Genomic DNA, 22,739 nt, shown 5'->3' with positions numbered 1-22,739 from the left:
TACGAAATAAATATTTACCCATGTACTAAATTTAGTTTCAGCTGTTATTTCCCGCAAGGAAAACTGCAGCATCATCAGCTGATGATCCTGCACTTTTCCTTGCGGGAAATAACAGCTGAAACTAAATTTAGTACATGGGTAAATATTTATTTCGTATATTTTTCACTTGTTTATTACTTTGGTTTTGTTGAGTTTGATCTGAGAACATAAACTTTTTTGTGGAGAATGGCGATTTGACGTCTATAACTAGCATGTTGACTGTCCACTTTTCGTGTGCAGTCCTTAATTGGTATATATAAATATTTTAATCTTCGGATTCTTTTTTAATATGCTAGACCACTGGTTCTAATTGATAAATATCAATTTTTACCCTAAATTTAATTTTATATATATATATATATGGGGCATATCTACACAAATGTGCCCCCCGACTTGATTCCCTCATAACTTTCGTAAAAATAGACATTTTTTTTAACGAATTTTTCTACAAATACCTTTTAGATAGTGTAGCTTCTGATTATGTCGGAATTTGTTGTGAAAAAGAATATTTTCTGAGTGTGGGAAGAGTTTCGCAAAATCCACACTAGTCGGCTATGTTTCCTCATAATTTTCAGAAAAATAGTTATTTTCTACAAATAACTTTTAGATCCGAAAAATAAAATTCATGGTGCGCACACAAGAACACTGATACACATTACATATATCTACAAATTGAAACTTGAAACTTTGAAAACAATTGTGATGTGTATTAATATGATGTGTGCACACTCATCAATATTTCATTCACATTAAATACCGATATAATTGTAATCTACACAATCTGATAGGTATTTTGTAGAAAGTTTCATTAAAAAGACATTTTTCCTGAAAGTTATAAGGAAACAAAATTGAGGTGAGGGACCCACTTGTGTAGGTATGTTACTGTATGTATGAGTGTTATTATCATCATCATCGTTTAACGTCCGTTTTCCATGCTAGCATGGGTTGGACGGTTCGACCGGGGATCTGGGCAGCCAGAAGGCTGCACTAAGCTCCAGTCTGATCTGGCAGTGTTTCTACAGCTGGATGCCCTTCCTAACGCCAATCACTCTGTGAGTATAGTGGATGCTTTTTACGTGCCACCGGCACAGGTGCCAGGCGAGGCTGGCAACGGCCACGATCGGATTGTTACTTTTTACGTGCCACTGGCATGGAAGCCAGTCAAGGCGGTGCTGGCATTGGCCACGTTCGGATGGTGCTTTTTACGTGCCACCGGCACAGGGATCGCAACTGCAGTTTCCATTGATTTTTGATGTTGGTGAACTTGGCTCAATGGATCTCCTCAAGCACAGGGTCGAAACGGTGTTTCTTTACTTGCCACCTGCACAATATATAATTATACCTTTATACACACACACACAGACATGTCTAAGAATCCATAAGTCAGAAAAAAATTTGTGCTTGTATGTTTGTCACTAGAGTGGGTGTATTAATCAAAGTATACAGTATTATAGATTCACTATGACTGATCTTATAAATTGGTTTCAAGGTGGGTATTAAAACTGGATGTTAGATAACAGCATAGTTAAGTAATACTGCATGCTGTTCAGTCAGAGCTTGCAAGCAGGGAAAAAATTATTTACTTTATTTCGTAGTTCAACAAGTTATTATTTTTATGTCCCTTGTAAACAGCGTATCCCATAGTTTGGCAGTTTTGATGTGTGAAGACATGTGGAATTCAAAAAAGAAAGAAAGAAGAAATAATCTTACTTGAAAAACATGCCAACATGAAAAATGTGAACATAAAAGCAATGATGAATATGAAAGAGAGTAATATAGTAATATACAGATGTCATTGTAAGAATGAAATGTTCAGACTTTTGTGATGTTTGTTTGTCTAGTTTGGGTGATGATGATTCTCTAGGTTTTGCAGAGAAAGATTAGGTAATTTGTCCGGAGCAACACATAAAACTGCATCTGGTGGTGAGGCTCTAGCTGAAGTGTTCAGGATTTTAGGCTGTATGGAGTCACTCCTTAATAATCACTATTCCTAGCACTGCTGTAGCCTGGTATCATAGTACTTGTCAAAGGCCCCACTCGTGAACTAAATAGCAGAAGATGGTTCTATGGCTAAGGTGTACAGGACTTGGAGGAAGGCTGACATTATCCTTCAAGGCCACTGATGTGTGGACATGCCCTGATATCACATGAACCAGTTTCTTTGCCTAAGACTTAGATTGTCCGTGCCTCAAGGTAAGCTCAGGAGAAAAGGAAATAAGAAAAGTAAACCAAATAAATTAGCAGAAAGTGAAAGGAAACAACTGATGTGTCTTTCCCCAAGAAAAATTAATCTTCAGACTTCTGTATGGAAGTCAGTGATTGGTTGGCGAAGCCTGTAGATATGGTGCATTGAGAGAGAGAGAGAGAAAGAGATGAAATTTCATGATACATTATTTTTACATTTATAGTACTTTGCTGCTCACAATATCAATCAATACTTTTCACTGAAATACCAGTTTCAGTTAGAATGCATTCAGTTAATTTTCCTATTTGCTCAGTACTAATATTAGTTTCAAGTTTTAGCACAATGCCAGTAATTTCAGGGCAAGGGGTAAGTTGATTACATCAATCCCAGTGCTCATCATCATCATCATCGTTTAACGTCCGCTTTCCATGCTAGCATGGGTTGGACGATTTGACTGAGGGCTGGTGAACCAGATGGCTGTAACAGGCTCCAATCTGATCTGGCAGAGTTTCTACAGCTGGATGCCCTTCCTAACACCAACCACTCCGCGAGTGTAGTGGGTGCTTTTATGTGCCACCGGCATGAGGGCCAGTCAGGTGGTACTGGCAACAGCCACACTCAAATGGTATTTTTTATGTGCCACCTGCAATGATCTCGCTTGAATGTTTTTTCACATGCCACCGGCACAAGTGCCAGTAAAGCGACGCTGGTAACGATCATGCTTGAATGGTGCTTTTTACCTGCCACCGGCATGGAAGCCAGTTAGCTGCTCTGGCAACGATCATCCTCGGATGGTGCTCTTAGCGCACCACTAGCATAGATGCCAGTTATCAAATTTGATTCTCTTCAGTTGGTATTTATTTTATCATCAAAAGGGTTAAAGACAAAATCGACCCTGGTGGCATTTGAACTTGGAATGTAAAGATGGACAAAATGTTACTAAGCACATTGCCTGGCATGCTAATGATTCTGCCAGCTTGCTGCTTTGTTTGATACTAAGAAGGAATTCCTATGAATTCCTTCCTAGTTATTCTTTTTTGCTGTTTGATTTGGTACCAGTACTCACTGGTGTATTTCCTGTGTCTCCATGTACCAGTATTCCCCAGAGAGGAATGGAATGAGACAATGCAGACTTCAGACCTGAAGTGATGTTGATAGAATGAAGAGACCTATTATCATACAAGGGGGGAGAGCTGGTAAAAAAGTACATGGAATACTGTAATTGTGTAGTGATAGTTGTGAAATCATTAAAAAAAGGAGCATGACATTAGTAATATTCCTGATAGTACAGATGAATAATAACAATGTACTGTAGTTATTTTTATCTGTTCTAAATTTTAGAAATATTCTAAGGTCATCATAATAATACTATATATGATTTTGTAGATACTTCCAATATATATTGTATTAACCTACACAAAAGTATATTTTCCTTTCAAAATCGTTTTAAAATCATTTTCACTAAATGTATGGTGAAATATATCTTTTTTTTTAAACCACAAAATATTGTTGTAAAATAGGGGTGCCTCTTATACTGAATTACATAATGTACAGTGGCAGATACACCATGTTGTATCTCCTGTCTCCTCCTCCTCCTCCTTGTGCAAGAAAGACATAGTACAAATGTGCCGAGAGAACAGAAAAAAGTTCTAGGTATAAGAGGAATTAGATTTAGTATGCAAGAAATAAATCTGTGTTAGTATGGACATGTGATGCATATAGATTAGGATAACTTTATAATGGAGAGTTGATCCCTTAATTTGGAAGGAGCTTGCAGAAGAAGGAGACTCAGGAAGGCTTGAGATGAAAGGGTGAAGGTAGAACTCAGGACCTTGAACCTAATGGAGGTGACAATAATGGACTGGAATGACTGGCTGTATGCAGTTCTTGAGAATACTGACCTACCTTGCTGGGGTTGAACTGTGTGTGTGATATAAATGCACAACTGGCCCGTTTTTCTAATTTCCTTTCTCCTCAAGATATTCTATCACCTTTCTAATTGCAGCTCTTTCTTGATACTGCTTTCATTACTTACTACCCAGAACCATTTGACTTGTTATCTACCCTTCATCCATTAATGCTGTTCTCTCCACCTAAATTTTCATTAATTACCCCCCCCCCCTCCCACTACTGACTCAACAACTATTCCCCCCCCACTATCATATATCTCTCACCTTCTTCATGCCTCTCTTTCCCACCCACTCATGCAACCTATCCAACATCATCTTACTTTCATCCTTCTCCTGTCTACTATTTCATCATTACTATTCTGCTGTTCAGCACTGTCAGTCATCTTCTACTCCACCATCCAACCACTCTCTGGCTCCATTTGATTTCTGAAATGTGGATATTCATGTAGCTCCTTTACAGCAAGAAACCTGCTCTACCTTAGCCCCTTCTCTCTTATGCTTATCCATCTTTTGCTCCTCATCTTCTTGCATAAACTCATCAACTGCATGATGGCCCCACTTGTACTGGTGACACGAAAAAAGCACTCAGTTCATTCTGTTAAAAAAAGATTGCCATTAGGAAGGGCATCTAGCAATAGAAACCATGCAGAAGCAGGCACTGGAGCATGATGCAGCCTTTGACTCCATTGGATCCTGTCAAACTGTGCAGCCTATGCTAGCATGGAACATAGACTTTAAATGATGATGATGATGGGGATGATAACACGCACACATGTATATATGTATATGTTTGTGTGAGTTTGTATTTCCCCACATCTTCACATATGTTCACTGGTTGTAAACAAAAGGGTTATTCAAATGGTGTCATTTGTTTCCAGTTCTCTGCATAATATTAGTCTTGGGGATTATTATATCGCTTGGAAACAAATAAAATTTGGCATCTGCAAAGGCATTTAACCGTAGAAAAAACCTCTACTTTGCTCCAATGTAGTCTTTTTTGACTCATGCAAGCATGGAAAAGTAGACACTAAAACATTGGTGATGATGTGTCTGTGTGCATGAATATGTGTACCCCTCCCCACCATAGTTTTTACATCCACTTTTGCATGTATGCATGGGTTAGATGGAGTTTATTTGAGACAGATTTTCTATGGCCAGATGCCCTTCTTGTCATCAGCCCTCATCTGTTTCCAAGCATGGTAGTATTTCTCCAAAGCCTGACATGTTCTCTCACAATATTGGAAAGGAATGACACTGTTTGTATGACATCAACATTCATTTACCACTGGTATTCACGGTTCGTCTTGCAGCGGGGGCGAGATGGCCATCTCGTTTGCATCATAATTATGTTCATTTCATTATCATTTTCCATTCGTCTTTATGTCCCCACTGTATTCAGGCCTTGTGCCTATAATAAAGAGAGCAGCATTCATTTACCACTGTCATGCAATTTCAAGACAAGGAGATACACACATGCACCACCTGGTAGGCTTCTTTCAGGTTCCATCCTCCTAATCCACTCACAAAACTTTGGTCAGCATGGGGCTAAAGTAGAAGACACTTGCCTAAGGGGCCATGATATGGGACTGAACCCAAACCATGTTGTTAGGAAGTAAGCTTCTCGATTATACACCCATATCTGCACCTGTATATGAATATTAACTCTCTTTTCTTGTGTGTTTCAGGTTCCTTTTTGGATATTCACATATGTGGTGCCTGTAAGATGCAGTTCCACAATGTTGAGTTGTTTATTGAACACAAGCAGCAGAATTGTCCAGTGCTGGCTGAAATGCACTCTGCCGCCTTAGATGCTCTCAGAGACCAGGCATCAAAGCCTTCTCAGACAGACACTGATGTTTCAGAAATCACATCGACATCTCTTTCATTGGCTACAGCAACACTGACGGTAGCTCCAGTTGTTAATTCCTCACCAATGTCTATCACCGGTACCAATCCTGACTCTTCAAGTATTAACACACATTCTGTTGTACTAAATGGTAACCAAGGCGACAGTGCAGTCCATGAGAATTCCATTCGTCATAATACTTTACACCTGCAAGCTGAAAGTGTTGACCCACAAAGTGATGTGGACCCAACTCTAAGTAGTAAGCTAGATTTGTCTTTCCTTGATGCTCAGCAAGTCATGAACGAGAATCTGAAGCCCAGAAGAGATATCAGAGATCCATTCCTCACCTCTACTGCTGCCACTTGCCATTCTGTTTTGGAACATTCCTGTGAGCAGGTGAGCAATACTTGAAATTACTTCTTATTAGAGTGATATTCTTTATTGCCCACAAGGGGCTAAACATAGAGGGGACAAACAAGGACAGACAAAGGGATTAAGTCGATTACATCGACCCCAGTGCGTAACTGGTACTTAATTTATCGACCCCGAAAGGATGAAAGGCAAAGTCGACCTCGGCGGAATTTGAACTCAGAACGCAACGACAGACGCAATACCGCTAAGCATTTCGCCCGGTGTGCTAACGTTTCTGCCAGCTCAGAGTGGTTGATTAAGAAGGTGAGCTGGTAGAATTGCTATCATGTTAGACACAATGCTTAGCAACATTTCTGGCTTTACATTCTCAGTTTAAATACCACTTAGGTTGACTTTGCCTCTCATCCTTTTGGGCTTGGTGAAATAAAGTACCAGTCAAGTACTGGGGTTGATGTGATTGACTTGCCACCTCCCATCAAAATTATTTGACCTTGTGCCAAAATTAGAAAGAATTAGTTGGATGTTTGATTGGCAGAGTCGTTAGTGTTGGACAAAATGCTTTGTGATATTTGTTCTGGTTTTTCACTTTCTGAGTTCAACTTTGCTCTTCATAAGTATCAGTCAAGTATTTCCCTTCCTCAAATTTGTGCTTACATTAGAAACAATCATCATCATCATGGTGGTGAACTGGCAGAGTCATTAGTATGCTAGGCCAAATGCTTAGCTGCATTTTGTCTGTCTTCATGTTCTGAGTTCAAATTCTGCCAAGGTCACCTTTGTGTTTCATCCTTTCAGAGTTATATAATAATATAATATAATATAATGAAATTATTGTATGCAGTGCTCAGGTGCACCACAACTTGTCAGACAGTGCATACAAAGCACATGCAGTAATGTACAAATGTCTGGAAAGCGAACAATGCATGAGTCAGATACATGCTTGTGTGTGTATGAAGGGGAGAAAATCAGGTGTAGTGTTGGCGAATCTCAGAAAGCATGGAAGTTTTGAAGGATGCAGTGCTCCGACAACTAACAACTGATGCCGGCAGTTTGTTCCATGCTTCAGCAACTCTCAGCGTGAAAATAAGTACCAGTTGAGCACTGGGGTTGATGTAATCAACTTCCTCTCTCCTCTGAAATTTCTGGCCTTGTGCCAAAATTTGAAATAATAATAAACATCATCATCATCATTGTTATCATTATTATTAAGGTGGCGAGCTGGTAGAATTGTTAGCATGCTGGGCGAAATGCTTTGCTGCATTTTGTCTGTCCTTACATTCTGAGTTCAAATACTGCTGAGGTGAACTTTGCCTTTCATCCTTTCGGGGTTGATAAATTAAGTATCAGTTTCATATTGAGTCGATCTAATTAACTGGCCCCCTTCCCCAAAATTTCAGACCTTGTGCCTACAGTAGAAAGGATTATTATTACTATTATTATTATTATTATTATTGTGCCACCTGCACAGAAGCCAGTCCAGTGGCACTAGCAACGACCTCGCTCAAATATTGTTTTTCACATGCCACTGGCGTTGCCTTACTGGCACTTGTGTTGGTGGCATGTGAAAAACAACATTCAAGCAAGATTGTTGCCTGTGCCACTGGACTGGCTCCTGTGCAGGTTGCATGTAAAAAACACCATTTGAGTGTGGCCATTGCCAGTACCGCCTTGCCAGTCCTCAGTCAAACCGTCCAACCCATGCCAGCATGGAAAGTGAACATTAAACGATGATGATGATGATGATTATTATTATTATTATTATTATTATTATTATTAAGGAAGGCAGTGAACTAGCAGAATCTTTAGCATGCTGGACAAAATGCTTAGCGGTTTGAATGCCTTTACCTTTGAGGTGGCAAGCTGGCAGAATTGTTAGCACATCAGACAAAATGCTTACTAACATTTCACCCATCTTTCCATTCTGAGTTCAAATTTCACCAAAGTTGACTTTGCCTTTCATTGTATATGTATGTGAGTGCTAGAGGTGAAACTCTTCAAAAACAAAAAAAAAAAACAATTAGGTGGCGAGGTCCAAGGTATATATAAAAATATATATTTACTATTCCATTACCAGTTAATAATCATTGCAGCAGTTGCAAGGTATTTACAATTACATATTTACCCTTACATTAAAAAAAATTTATCCTATATATATATATATAATTCTTTTCTCTGTAATAATTATTGTGACATTTACTGTTAAATTAGCAGTTCCATATATGTGCTTCCATTTTGTTCATTTGCTTTATTTCGTTAATTTACACTGCGTACATACTATATACATACCATGCGACATAGGCTTATGGTGAAACTCTCTGCAATGGGTGTGGGGGATGACCTTTTTAACTGGTTGAAATCCTTCATCCTCAGCCGAAAGGAGGTAGTCACAGTTCTAGGACAGCACTCTACACCATATGAGATGTCATCGGGTGTACCACAGGGATCTGTCCTTGGTCTCCTCCTGTTTGTGGCATACATTAATGACATAGATGCCAATTTAAAGAATGCCACAGTATTGAAATATGCAGACGACATCAAGCTGTACCTTGAAATCAAGAGGACTGATCCTGATGTCTACAACTCTTTCCTGCAATCAGACCTAGACACAATGCAGCAATGGATCACAGACTGGCAACTGAAACTGGCTGTGGACAAGTGTACCACCATGCATTTTGGGAGAAAAAACCCTGCGTCCACATACTCCCTCCACAACACTGATATCAAGAAATCCTCTTGCGAGCGTGACCTAGGCATCACTGTCAGCAGTGATTTGCGTTGGACAAAGCATATCTCTAAAATTGTCAAGAAGGCCGAGGGTGTCTTGGCATCACTCAGCAAGACTTTTGTTAGCCGCTCTCCAGCCATCTATTTAAAACTGTATACAGCTATGGTACGACCACACTTGGAATTCGCATCATCAGTTTGGAATCCCTATCTTGCTCAGAACATTGACCTCCTGGAATCTGTCCAGAGACGTGCAACCAAACGCATACCCTCCATCAGACACCTACCATATTCTGAGCGCCTTGTTTCCCTGGGCATGGATTCACTGAAGCTCCGGCGTCTAGCGACGGACTTGGTAAACACCCACAAGGTTATCAATCACCTCACCAACAACAACACTGAACACCTTTTTGATCTCCATGTGTCTAACACACGTGGACATGCCTACAAAGTCAGAAAGCAACACAGCTCCCATGACTTTCGGAAACATTTTTTCACGCTCAGGGTTGCTGAAGCGTGGAATAAACTGCCTGCATCAGTTGTTGACTGCCATGACACTGCATCCTTTAAGGCCCTCATGCTTCCCGAAATCCGTCGAAACTATACCTGATTATATATACACTTTAGATGAGTTGTAGTGCACCTGAGTACTGTACACAATTATTATTATTATTATTATTATTATACATACCATGTGGTAAGCCATTATGCCTTATTTTTTCAAGTAATTTATTATTACATATTATTATGTGATGAGGTAGACTCAGGAAGACCTGGGATGAGGTGGTGAAGCATGACCTTTGAACATTGGGCCTCACCGAGGCAATAACAAGTGACCAAGACCTTTGGAGATATGCTGTGGTTGAGAAGACCCGGCAAGCCAAGTGAGACCATAACCGTGGCCTATGCCAGTGCTGTATAACCAGCTCATTTAAGAGTACCCTTCAATCATTGGGCAATAAACTACGCTTGCGAAGACCTGTTGAGGCAAGTGAAATCGTTGTCGTGGCCGATGACAGTTACCACCTGATTGGCACCTGTGCCAGTGGAATGTTAAAAGCACCATTCGAGTGTGATTGTTGCCAGGGCTGGTGACTGGCTCCCATGTCGGTGGCACGTAAAACACACCATTCGAGCATGATCATTGCTAGCATTGCCTGACTGGCTCCTATGCCAGTGGCATGTAAAAAGCACCCACTACACTCTTGGAGTGGTTGGCATTAAGAAGAGCATCCAGCTGTAGAATCTGCCAGATCTGTAAAAAGCACCATTTGAGTGTGGCCGATGCCAGTACTGCCTGACTGGCCCTTGGAGTGGTTGGCATTAAGAAAGGCATCCAGCTGTAGAAACTTTGCCAGATCAGATTGGAGCCTGGTGCAGCCTTCTAGTTCACCAGCCCTCAATCAAACCATCCAACACATACCAGCATGGAAAGCGGACATTAAACGATGATGATGATGATGCATAGGCACACTTTATGTTTCTTATTCTACAGCCACACCAGTAATCCAATGTCAACCTGTTGCCTTCTGCAACATTTCAACAGTTTACTTCCCCCTTACCATCTCCCATGCAGCCCATTTCCAGAATGTATCCATTTATGTACAATATTTCCATTACACCTCCATTCACTTGACTGTCAACCATACGATGGGTTGTGTTAGACGCAGCACTGACTGCCTCAAAGGCGAGTATATCCAGACAGTTTTTTGGTGGGTTAAAAAATTACATAACCCCACCTAGGTTAGGGCCTGGAATCCTCCAGATGGATGTATTACATGCGCTTAGTCGAATTAGACCATTGGCGCCCATGCCAGTAGAATGTTAAAAGCACTATTCGAGCGTGATCATTGCCAGGGCCGCTGATTGGCTCCTGTGTCGGTGGCATGTAAAAAGCACCATTCAAGTATGTGTGTGTGTGCCAGGTTTCTATACAGTTTCAGGTGATGGTTAAGTATGAGTGATAATGGTTGTGTATTAATGATGATATGTGAATATTAGTGGTGATGGTTGAGAGTGAGTGCTCGTGGTTAAATATGGGTTATGCTAATCTAATAAAGGGTGGCCCTAAAAGTAGGTTTACAGTTATCACATAGACAGTTTAAATTTCTTTTAACACATTTTATTACATTTAAATTTCTATCTTACAATAAACTAAATTAGCATAGAATAATGGTTTCACTTATTTTTATAATTAGGATCTAAACTGTTAATATATGAATATGAAAGAGATAGTTGAATAACTGTAAACCTACTTTTGGGCCACCCTGTATATTAGATTCTTATTATTATCTTTCATATCAAATATTGTTATAAAATATATAATAAATTATAATGTAAAAGAAATAAAGCATTATTATATTACATTATAAGAAAATTATGAGGAAGTAAATTGTGAAACCACCAAACTGTAGTTATTCCGATACTTAACTGCTCCTCACCAAGGAAAATGAAAAAGACATCGTTACTGAGAGAAGTGAATTATCTTAATACAGGTGGAATATTTTTGTATAAAGTGAGTTAACTGTCGTGCATGAGTCTAAAATCAAAACTGTGACCCAAACACGTCATATATATAGTCAACTCTCGCTACTATGCCACTCTCGCTACTATGCCAGTTTTGTGCGGTCCCGGCCAAATAATAAAAAAATTTTTTTACTATGCCACCCTCAACTCTCGCTACTATGCCACTTGTAAACTGAAGCGCACGCAACTTTTCGAAATTTTGTACTCCTACATTTTGTAGATTTCGTATTTGTAATCTTGTGGAAAAGTTCAGAAAGTAGCACACAATGTCAGCTCAGAAACGCAAGCGGGCTGAGTTTACGCTGAAGGAAAAGAAGGAGATTATCGATGCTGCGAAAAGCGTTATTTTCGGACCCCTCGTATCATTAGTAATATCTGATACAAGTTATCGCCCCTTGTATTGTCCGACATGTTTCACTCTAGAAGAAATAGCAAAGGAGGTAATGCATAACGAAGAGCCGGTGGAAAGTGAAGACGACGACGTAATTGTGGAAGAGGAATACGTTTCGTTTGCAGATGCCCAGAGAGCATGGAGCACTATCCGAAAGTTTATGCAGCAGCAGAGCAGCGGAAAACCCAGCGTCATGCAGGCGTGTGATAGGCTAGACAACGGAATGAATGAAATCCGCCGAAAGAAGATGCGTCAGCCGACAATTTTTGAGAGCTTCGGGATTAACTAAAAGCAATCTGAACTTAATAAACTTGGATGTCTTCTTTTTACCATTGCATTGAACTTCTTATTGGCCTTACTTCATACCCTATGAATTTTTATTCGTATGTTCAGTAAATTTTTGGTTATGTAGTGTTTAGATAACAGACCCTCGGTACTATGCCACTTTGGCTCAGTCCCGTAGGGTGGCATAGTAGCAAGAGTTGACTGTACGCAGAAATTAAACAGAAATGAAAGATCATGTAAGGGAGATAACTGAGGTTCCAATATACAGGAGTATTCTCCCTTATCTGAGCTGTTAAATGTTTCTCATATATTTGCCGGTATCATTAAATATAGTGGGAGACAGATATCACAACGGACGCGCACGCACCCGTGAATACACATATACACATATAAAAAGCCATCGAAATATTTGCACACATTATAGTAAAGCATACAGGAACTCAATGATGAAGCCTACACTTGGTCACTCGACCTATTAAATATCAACAACCTTCAACGCCTAAATCTTTTTTTAAAAAAGTGAGGACACAGTTTTTGATCCTGGATCATCTCAAGCACAGATTTTTTAATTAATTATTTTTAACTAAATACCTTGAAACTTCGGATACTGGTTTAATGTGTCACGTAGAACAGGAGGATCTTTTCACTTTGACCGGCAGATTTTAAAAATAATTTCTATGTAACTAAAAAATTTTAAACTTCGTATACTGGTAGAATGTGTTTATAAAACATCTTTTTCTCTTGGCTTTCTTGAGAAAATTCTGTAGTTTGTAACATAGTTGTTGTTTAATTTCTTGCATTTCGGCAATTTCAACCAATCAATGACGTCTATTGAGGTGAAAATGTCTGTTTTTTATGAGAAAAAATATACCCTGTGGCCATAAACTGAGGGGTCACTCTTAAACAGAGCTGGATAACAAAACCGTTCCCTCTTTAATGTCCACCCATAATTATGACCCTAGTATCGATCTATTGCATTTCATTCTGTTTTTGGGTTAGGGTTAGAGTTAGGGTTAGGGGTTGAGGGAAGGGTATATTTTTTTCTTCAGAAATGTAAATAAACCCAATCTGTTTCTTAAACGAATATATAATATGTAACAGGGACATTTTCATATGACGTCGCCAGAAAATGTTACAGCAGAAATTGTTTTTACCTCAGTAGACGTCATTGATTGGTTGAAATTGCCGAAATGCAAGAAATTAAACAACAAATATGTTACAAACTACAGAATTTTCTCAAGAAAGCCAAGAGAAAAAGATGTTTTATAAACACATTCTACCAGTATACGAAGTTTAAAATTTTTTAGTCACATAGAAATTATTTTAAAAAATCTGCCGGTCAAAGTGAAAAGATCCGAACAGGGTTTACTTTTAACATTTTTGACAAAATTTTGTATTTTAGAAGTTGTCGTATTTGGGTAATTTTAACCAATCAATGGCATGTATTCAGCTAAAGAAAGTTACTGCTGCTGTTTGTGAACAACAACTTCCGGGTCCATTGACAAAACGAATCTTCGACAACAGAAAAATTTAAATTGAAAATCTCCCCTTACAAAACTCCTCTTTAATAACCTGAGATGTTTTTATAGCAACATATATGAGAATGTGTCCATCTAATATCCAGCGTTGTACCACAAAGAGACACACACAAGTGCAGTGGAAGTGTGTTGGGCCTGTAACCCAGAAGTCCGTAGATTGAAACTACACCCTGCTAAGTAGTTTTTTCACTGGTTGAAATGCATAAAAGAAAGAACACACACGCACGCACGTGCGACAGACATCTATTAGATAACTCCTCTACTAGAAATATCAGTGAAACCTCCCTCAAATCATCTGCCATCCTCTAAAAGTGATGAATTGGCAGAGTTGTTTGAATGTTGGATGGAATGCCCCATGGTATTTGTTCCATCTCCTTGCATTCCAAGTTCAAATCTTACCATAGACTTCAACTACCAGGCACATCTGGTCCCTTTAGTGGATCCCACCACATTGTTACAGGTATTTGGAGCAAGGGTTCTGGTTTGACAAAAACTTCTCGCCCACTCCACCTTTGTTTGTTTGCCTGTTTGTTTGTTCCTTCCTTCCTTAAAGGCAGGCAGGATTGTGAGGCTGACCAAGAACAATGAAATACGACCCTGGATCTTGCGATAATAACTCTGAAAGATAATCTGTTTGTGTACTCTGTGTGTAATCTTTGTGTTGTCTACTCTTCACGTGTACTAGAAAGAGAGAGAGCGAGAGAGAGAGAGAGAGAGAGAGAGAGAGAGAGAGAGAGAGACAGACAGACAGAGAATGTGTGACAGAGATTGTATGGATTGTGTGTAAGAGAGAGAGAGTGAGAGAGCATTGTGTGAAAGAGATTGCATGGATTTGTGTGTGTGTTAGAGAGGGTGTGAGTGTATGAGAGAATAAGAGAGAATGTATATATTTGAGAGACAAAGAGATAGACAGATAAAGAAAGATATATATATATATATATATATAGAGAGAGAGAGAGATGATGAACATTCATTATTGACAACTCTATTTTCTAGGCCAGCAGTCATGTTATTGATGGTACCACAGATCTGTCGGAACTGTCGAGTGAAGCAAAGAATGCTTATATTACAAAAATGGATCAAAACTCATCACAAGTGTGTGTTGCTGTGACAACAGAACAGTTAGTACAGAGCCTGGGATTGAACAGCAGCCCCTCATCTTCATCTATTGTGGCTCCATCAACCAATGTCAGCAATCAGGTTCTGGTAAAACGTGTCCAAGAACAGCTTCAGGCAGATGCGACGTCTTCAAGAGACGCTGCAGTTGCACAACAGTTTTTCACTGAGCAAATCATTACAGAATCTTTAGAGAATTTGGCTCCGATCAGCTCTGATGTATTGCCTAGCAACCAGCAGGCTCTCCCACAAAACTTCACTTTACTCTCCTGTGATAACCAACAACCCTACAATAACAACAACATCATTACTACCACCACCATTAATACTACCACTGCCACTGCCACCAATACCACCATTACATCCACCACCAACAACAATACCACCACCCCCATCACTACCATCAACAATATCTCTTCGTGTGTATCATCTACTCAGTCACAGAACACTTCACAGATTGATAGCTACCGGCTGCGGATGCTAGGTAGTTCAGAAGCAGGTTCTGTTAGTAGTTTGATGGCTATCGTTCAGGAATTTGACAGTTCTGTGGGTCATGCCAGTTCCCTTTTGTCCGAGTGCCAGTCTCTGGAAACTTCTTCATCTTCCCACCAGCAACAGCCTCAATCTACACAAGTATCATCCCACGTCACCCAACACAACATTGCTGTTAGTGATTGTTCTAACAATGTCAATCCTGTTGAAGCTAACCCAGTCTTTCAGTCGCAGTCTACTTGTCTAATACCTGTGCTACCAGCAACCACTGCAAGCAGCACCTCTACAACAACATCAACAAAACAAGGTATGTATTATGTATCTTTTACCTTCTTCCTATAAAATTCATTTTCTTTTCTCATAGAAGTGGAAGCACGTGGCTTAGTGGTTAGGGTGTCAGCACCGTGATCGTAAGATTGTGGTTTCGATTCCTGGACTGGGTGATGCGTTGTGTTCTTGAGCAAAACACTTCATTTCACATTGCTCCAGTCCACTCAGCTGGCAAAAATGAGTAATGCTGCGATATACTGGCGTCCCATCCAGCTGGGGAACACATATGTCATAGAAACCGGGAAACCAGGCCCATGAGCCTGGCTAGGCTTTAAAAGGGCGCATATATTTATTTTTATCTTTCTCATAGAAATTCTTATCTTTTCAGTTTATCCTTTATCTTTTATTTGCTTCAGTCATTGGATTGTGGCCATGCTGGGGCATTGCCTTGAAGGGTTTGGTTCAGTGGTTCTCAACCAAGATTCATATGGCCCTTGGCAGGTGGTCTATATAAGATTTTGTTGTTAAAATTTATGTACAATAAATTGGTTAAAACTTGTGCAATACACAAAGTATTTTAACAATTTTTAAAATACAATTCTTGATAATATCTAATTATAAAAACACAGTAAGATTTTATTTTTATACACAGTGAATGGCTATGGAGGGGATCCAGTAGAGTAAAATAGAAATCAAAGGGGTCCATGGGTAAAAAATGGGTTGAGAATCACTGGTTTCATTGAACAAATCAATCCCAGTTTCCCATTTCTAAGTCTGATACTCATTTCATTGGTCTCTTTTGCCAAACTGCTAAGAAACAGGATGTAAACAAACCAACACCAGTTGTCAAGCAATGGTGGGGGATAAACACACACACACATACGTATACAAACACACATATACATATGTATACATATACACATTTACATACATTGGACTACACTGTGGCCATGCTGGGGCACTGTCTTATAAGTTTAATTGATGAAATCAATTCTGTTATTTTTATTTTTAGTATGGTACTTATTTTATCTGTCTCTTTTTGTTGAACCACTAAGTTATGGGGATGTAAACACGTGAACACCATTTGTCGAGTGGTAAGAGACAAACACAAAGAAAACACATGCCCATAGTGTGCTTCTGAACAGTTTCTGTTTACCAAATCCATTCACAAGGGATTAGTCAATCTGGGGCTATAGAAGAAGACACTTGTCCAAAGTAGGTACAGTAGAACTGAGCCTTAAACCACATGGTTGTGAAATATACTTCTTAACCCCACAGCCATATCTGCATCTATAAACACACACACACACACACACATATGATTAGGTGGTCAGCAATTAAACTGCCAACTGTATCAAGCTTGTTTGGCAAGGAGGGTGATTTTCATTGGATCCCCTGCAGGATGAAAAACAAAAGGACCTGTCAAAGGGTAGATGAACTCAGTAGAGTCAATGGGTATCCAACAGTTGTGAGTGAGGCCGTTAAATTCTGATGTAACACCTATGACTTTAGATTTCTAAATCTCTCAGAGAGAGTTATGCAGTAATAGCATAATAAAGTGATGGCTTGTTGCCAACTTAATATGACAGTCCCAGGAAAGGGAAGAATGCTACTGCTATTTAGCCCCCAAGAAACACCGTTTCTAGTTGGCTATGCAACACAAGCGTTCTAATAGCCAACTAGAAATGGTGTTTCTTGGAGCTAAATAGCAGTAGCATTCTTCCCTTTCCTGGGACTGCCATGTTAAGTTGGTAACCAGCCATCACCTGTGACTTTGTTTGCATCTAATGTTATAGACTAGTTCTTCTTTTTGAGAAAATGTATACATTGTTTAGATAGTGAGATTGACCTTGCACAAGGTCTTTCCTCACTTTGGCCCTTTAGCATTGAAACTGGCTATTTTCAGCCTATGTATTTATTTCATTTTCAAAAATTTTTACTTGTTTTGGTCATTAGACTGTGACCATGCTGGGGCACTGCTGTGAAGAATTTTAGTCAAATGAATGAATCCCGTTAATTATTATTATTATTATTTTTTTTTGAAGCCTGGTACTTATTCTGTTGGTGTCTTTTGCTGAACCACTAAGTTACCAGATGTAAACACACCAACACTAGTTGTCAAGTGGTAGTGGGGGACAAATACAGACACAAAGACACATTACACACATACATATATATATATACATATATGCAAGGGTTCTTTCACTTTCCATCTACCAAATCCACTCACAAGGCTTGGGTCTGCTTGAAGTTATAGTTGAAAACACTTGTCCAGAGTGTCACATGTATATGTGTTTGTGTGTGTACATATGGTATTCTATGTGTGTGCATATGTGTGTATATATGTTTGTGTGTGTTTGTGTATGTGTTTGTGTGTATTTGTTTGTGTGTGTGTATTTGTGAGTGTGAGAGAGAGAGAGAGAGACATCATCATGTATCACATACTTTCCCATTGTCTCACCTTTACTCTTTCTGTTTGTTTCTTTCAGCGGCCCAAACATCCAGTGGAAGTAAAACGTCCGTCAAATCCAGACCAACACTCCACAAGAAGTTCAAGTGCACTTTTGAAGTGTGTGAGTTTCAGACGGCCTACATGAAGGACCTTGACCGACATACCCGTACACACACAGGCGAGAGGCCTTTCCAATGTACAAAGTGTCAGAAGTCTTTTAATCGCAGTGACAAGCTGAAGATCCATGAGAGGGGCCATACTGGCACCAAACCATATCAATGTGAAATGTGTATGTATATCCATACATTTTACACACACACACACACACACACACACAGACACACACACACACACACAGACACACACACACACACACACAGACACACACACACACACACAGACACACACACACACACAGACACACACACAGACACACACACACAGACACACCACACACACACACACACACACACACACTACACAAAAGAATAGGGATTTTAAATCTGGGCAGATACTGTGCAAGCGATCTGATAAAACAATTAAACTGTACTCCCTTTGAATGGTAAACCCCGAGTTCGCTTCAGTGGATTTCATGTGGAATACAGAGAATCTTATCAAGACATAATAATGAAAAATGGAGAGTTATACATCTTGAAAATTTATTAAAAAGCATTTTCTTCATATTACATTCCGACACATTTTTCTGCTGAATAAGTGTCTTCAGGTTCTTTGATATAATAGTTTTGTGCATTTAATTGATTTATATTTAATTATTTATGGTACACATAGAAATCCAAAGGTTGACAGTCCTATACAGATTTATTCAGGGTGTTGGGAATGTGTGGAAGAGGGAGACCCTGGACGAAATATTGAAGTCAGATTGAATTTATTGAGGCAGATTTTTTTCTTCTTCTGAGTAACCCATAAAAAACATTTTACATAATTTATGATCATAATAGCAAAAGTAAGATAATGTAATGTAGTTTTAGATATACTATGTCTGAAATCAAGATGAGATAGTCTCTGCTGGAAAGCATTTTATTATAGATCAACTGGATCAGGATTTTTCTGGGGTTAAATGACATTAACAATAAGAATAAGATAGAATTCAAAAGGTCCCACTATCGAAATTCTGAAGGCACATGATTGGCTAGTTAGTGTGTTTAACTTACAATCATAAGGTCAAGCTTTCAATTCTAAGACAGCTGCACAATATGTTCTTGAGCAAAATACTTCATTTTATGTTACTCCAGTTCATTCAGATGAAAATGAGTCACAGCAACAGCTGGGAGTTAACTCTGCAACAGACAAACATCTTTTCAAGGAGAGTATTGTATTCTTGGTTGCTTCTAGGTTGTGAAACTGAGATGAGTCCTGTCTAATGAGGTTAAAAACTTGAGACAGACATCTTTAGACCTTAAATAGAAATCAGACTTAATATCTCTGGTCTGATAGTTCAATATCATTTTACTGCTAGTTACCTAGAAACACAGTACAGAAATGCTTTGTGAGGTTGTTTGTTAAAGCAGAAGTCAAAACCCCATCCTCACAGCCATCACTACCCCTCTATCTATGATATTATTTTCTACTTCAGGTCCATATTCGTCAGCCGACAGCAGCAGTTTGAAAAAACATCTCCGGATTCACACAAATGAGAGGCCTTTCAAGTGAGTTGGTATCAAATTCTGTTGTTTTTGTGCCACTTCTGTAGCATTGCTGAATTGGCATAGTATCTGACAAAAGGATTAATAGAATCAGTGGTAAAAGAGATGTTAATGAAGAATAGTAAAGGAATTGGTAAAGGAGTAATAAAAGGCATGTAAAAATAACTGATGAAAGGGAGGACATGTTGACTGGTAAAAAGAGTAGTAAATTGACTGTTAAGGGAAATAGTAAAAGAAATGGTAAATTGACTGGTATAGTGGATGGTAAGACAGTCGACGAAAGGAACAGTAAATCAACTGCCAATAGACTACAAAATTGATTACAAGCATAACTGTGTAATTGAAGTATTTGCTTTGTAGTCACCTGGTCTCAGGTTCAGTTCCATGCTTGGCATCTTGGTAAGTGCCTTCTACTATAGACCCAGGATAACTAATGATTTGAGAGTAAATTTGGTAGACAGAAACTACAAGAAGCTGTTTGTGTGTGTGTGTGTGTGTTTGTGTGTGCATATTTATGGATGTGTGTGTATGAATGTTGATATTCCACAATTTGTCACTGCTTCAGTGAAATGATGTTTACATTTCTTGATGACATTACAAGCAGTTGTTCTGAGCTTTGAGAGATGCATGAAATAAAAATAAATTTCCTTATTTGAAAAACAAGTCAGAGCTGATGACACAAAGAGCATCTGGCTGTAAAATCCTGCTTCAGATTTGTACCCCTCCGGTTCATGTTAGTATGGAAAAAACAGACATTAATAAACAAATAAATGGATGGTATGGAAGAAATGGTGAAATCTACTGTTGTGAGTTAATAAATTGTGGTTATTGTTGGTGAGTACCCTTGCTGATCACCTCTCCTTAATCAGATATATGAGGACTTCTGCACAACTTTTGAGCTTCTGTCTTCCAAATTCTCTCATCAGGCATGGGTCAACCTAAGGGCTAAAGTGGAAGCCACTTGCCTGAGATGCCACATAGTGAGACTGAACCTGAGGTCATGTGATTAAGAAGCAAACTTCTTAACCATACACAGATGTACATATGTATGTGTGTGTGTGTGTGTGTGTGTGTGTGTGTGTGTGTGTGTGTGTGTGTGTGTATGTGTGTGTAGGATGGGTGGATGGAGTAAAATACCATGGGGTTTTTATTCCATCTTTGTTGCACAGATGACACTCCCTCATCACTCCCTCTGTTGGAAATGCAGTGAACTAGTGATTGGCCTGTTATATATTTGCCTTGAGTTATTTTGAATTCTGTTCAACTACATAGCATTTGCTGATCCACTGGTTCTTACACAGTGAGAGATGAAACTATGGGGCTTCTTGCTTGTGGGATATTGCAAACCAACACATGTTAGTGAAAATCACACACACAAACACACTTGTGTGCACACATACACATATACACACATAAGCACAAACACATCTACATGCACATACACACTCACTCACCCACATAAAAAACAATGCACACACACATATGTGATATGTTTTTTCCAGTTTCTGGTTAGAAAATACACGCACAGGGCATTGGGTGTCTTGAGGTTACAGTAGGTAGTATAATAGAAGACACTTGCCCAAGGTATCCATGCAGTAAGATTGAATCCAGGAGTCAGAATCCTCTGGTGACAAGACAAATGTCATAACATAATTATTCCTGTGCCAATTGATAAGATAAATAAATAAATATCAGTAACAGTTTTGGGATCAGTTCCATTGTGTGGTACTCCAGGTAAATGTCTTCCCCTATAACCTCAGGCTGATCAAAGCTTTGTGTGGTGGATTTGGTAGGTGGAAACTGAAAGAAGCCCATTGTGTGTGTGTGTGTATGTGTGTGTAGGATGGGTGGATGGAGTAAAATACCATGGGGTTTTTATTCCATCTTTGTTGCACAGATGACACTCCCTCATCACTCCCTCTGTTGGAAATGCAGTGAACTAGTGATTGGCCTGTTATATATTTGCCTTGAGTTATTTTGAATTCTGTTCAACTACATAGCATTTGCTGATCCACTGGTTCTTACACAGTGAGAGATGAAACTATGGGGCTTCTTGCTTGTGGGATATTGCAAACCAACACATGTTAGTGAAAATCACACACACAAACACACTTGTGTGCACACATACACATATACACACATAAGCACAAACACATCTACATGCACATACACACTCACTCACCCACATAAAAAACAATGCACACACACATATGTGATATGTTTTTTCCAGTTTCTGGTTAGAAAATACACGCACAGGGCATTGGGTGTCTTGAGGTTACAGTAGGTAGTATAATAGAAGACACTTGCCCAAGGTATCCATGCAGTAAGATTGAATCCAGGAGTCAGAATCCTCTGGTGACAAGACAAATGTCATAACATAATTATTCCTGTGCCAATTGATAAGATAAATAAATAAATATCAGTAACAGTTTTGGGATCAGTTCCATTGTGTGGTACTCCAGGTAAATGTCTTCCCCTATAACCTCAGGCTGATCAAAGCTTTGTGTGGTGGATTTGGTAGGTGGAAACTGAAAGAAGCCCATTGTGTGTGTGTGTGTATGATGATGGTGCCCCCTGACTGGCTCCTGTGATGGTAGCATGTAAAAAGTACCATCTGAATGTGGTTGATGCCAGTGCCCCCTGACTGACTCCTGTGCTGGTGGCATGTAAAAAGCACCCTCTACACTCTCAGAGTGGCTGGCATTAGGAAGGGCATCCAGAGCAGATTGGAGCCTGGTGCAGCCTGCTGGCTTGCCAGTCTTTAGTCAAACCATCCAACCCATGCTAGCATGGAAAACGGATGTTAAATGATGGTGTTGATGGTGACACACACATGACATTCATACTTCATGTCCGTGAAGACGACCAGATTATCAGCTTTACATTTTGTGGGTCCTGAGGTGGATTATTAGGCTAATTTTGGCTGAAA

The 22,739-nt window shown here is 39.3% G+C and overlaps 1 protein-coding gene across 1 annotated transcript in view; it reads left to right on the top strand.

Moving 5' to 3' along the window:
- LOC115213459 (RE1-silencing transcription factor A-like) overlaps positions 1–22,739 on the top strand; it is a 31,343-nt gene that overhangs the window by 1,585 nt on the left and 7,019 nt on the right. The window contains exons 2-5 of the mRNA XM_029782442.2: positions 5,820–6,376; positions 14,813–15,731; positions 18,184–18,435; positions 19,741–19,813. Coding sequence (XP_029638302.1) covers positions 5,820–6,376; positions 14,813–15,731; positions 18,184–18,435; positions 19,741–19,813 — 1,801 coding nt within the window. The remainder of the gene's footprint in view (positions 1–5,819; positions 6,377–14,812; positions 15,732–18,183; positions 18,436–19,740; positions 19,814–22,739) is intronic.

This window comes from Octopus sinensis, linkage group LG6 (assembly GCF_006345805.1).
Source record: "Octopus sinensis linkage group LG6, ASM634580v1, whole genome shotgun sequence".
In the NCBI taxonomy this organism is placed as follows: domain Eukaryota; kingdom Metazoa; phylum Mollusca; class Cephalopoda; order Octopoda; family Octopodidae; genus Octopus; species Octopus sinensis.
This window is presented reverse-complemented; position numbering and strand designations above follow the sequence as displayed.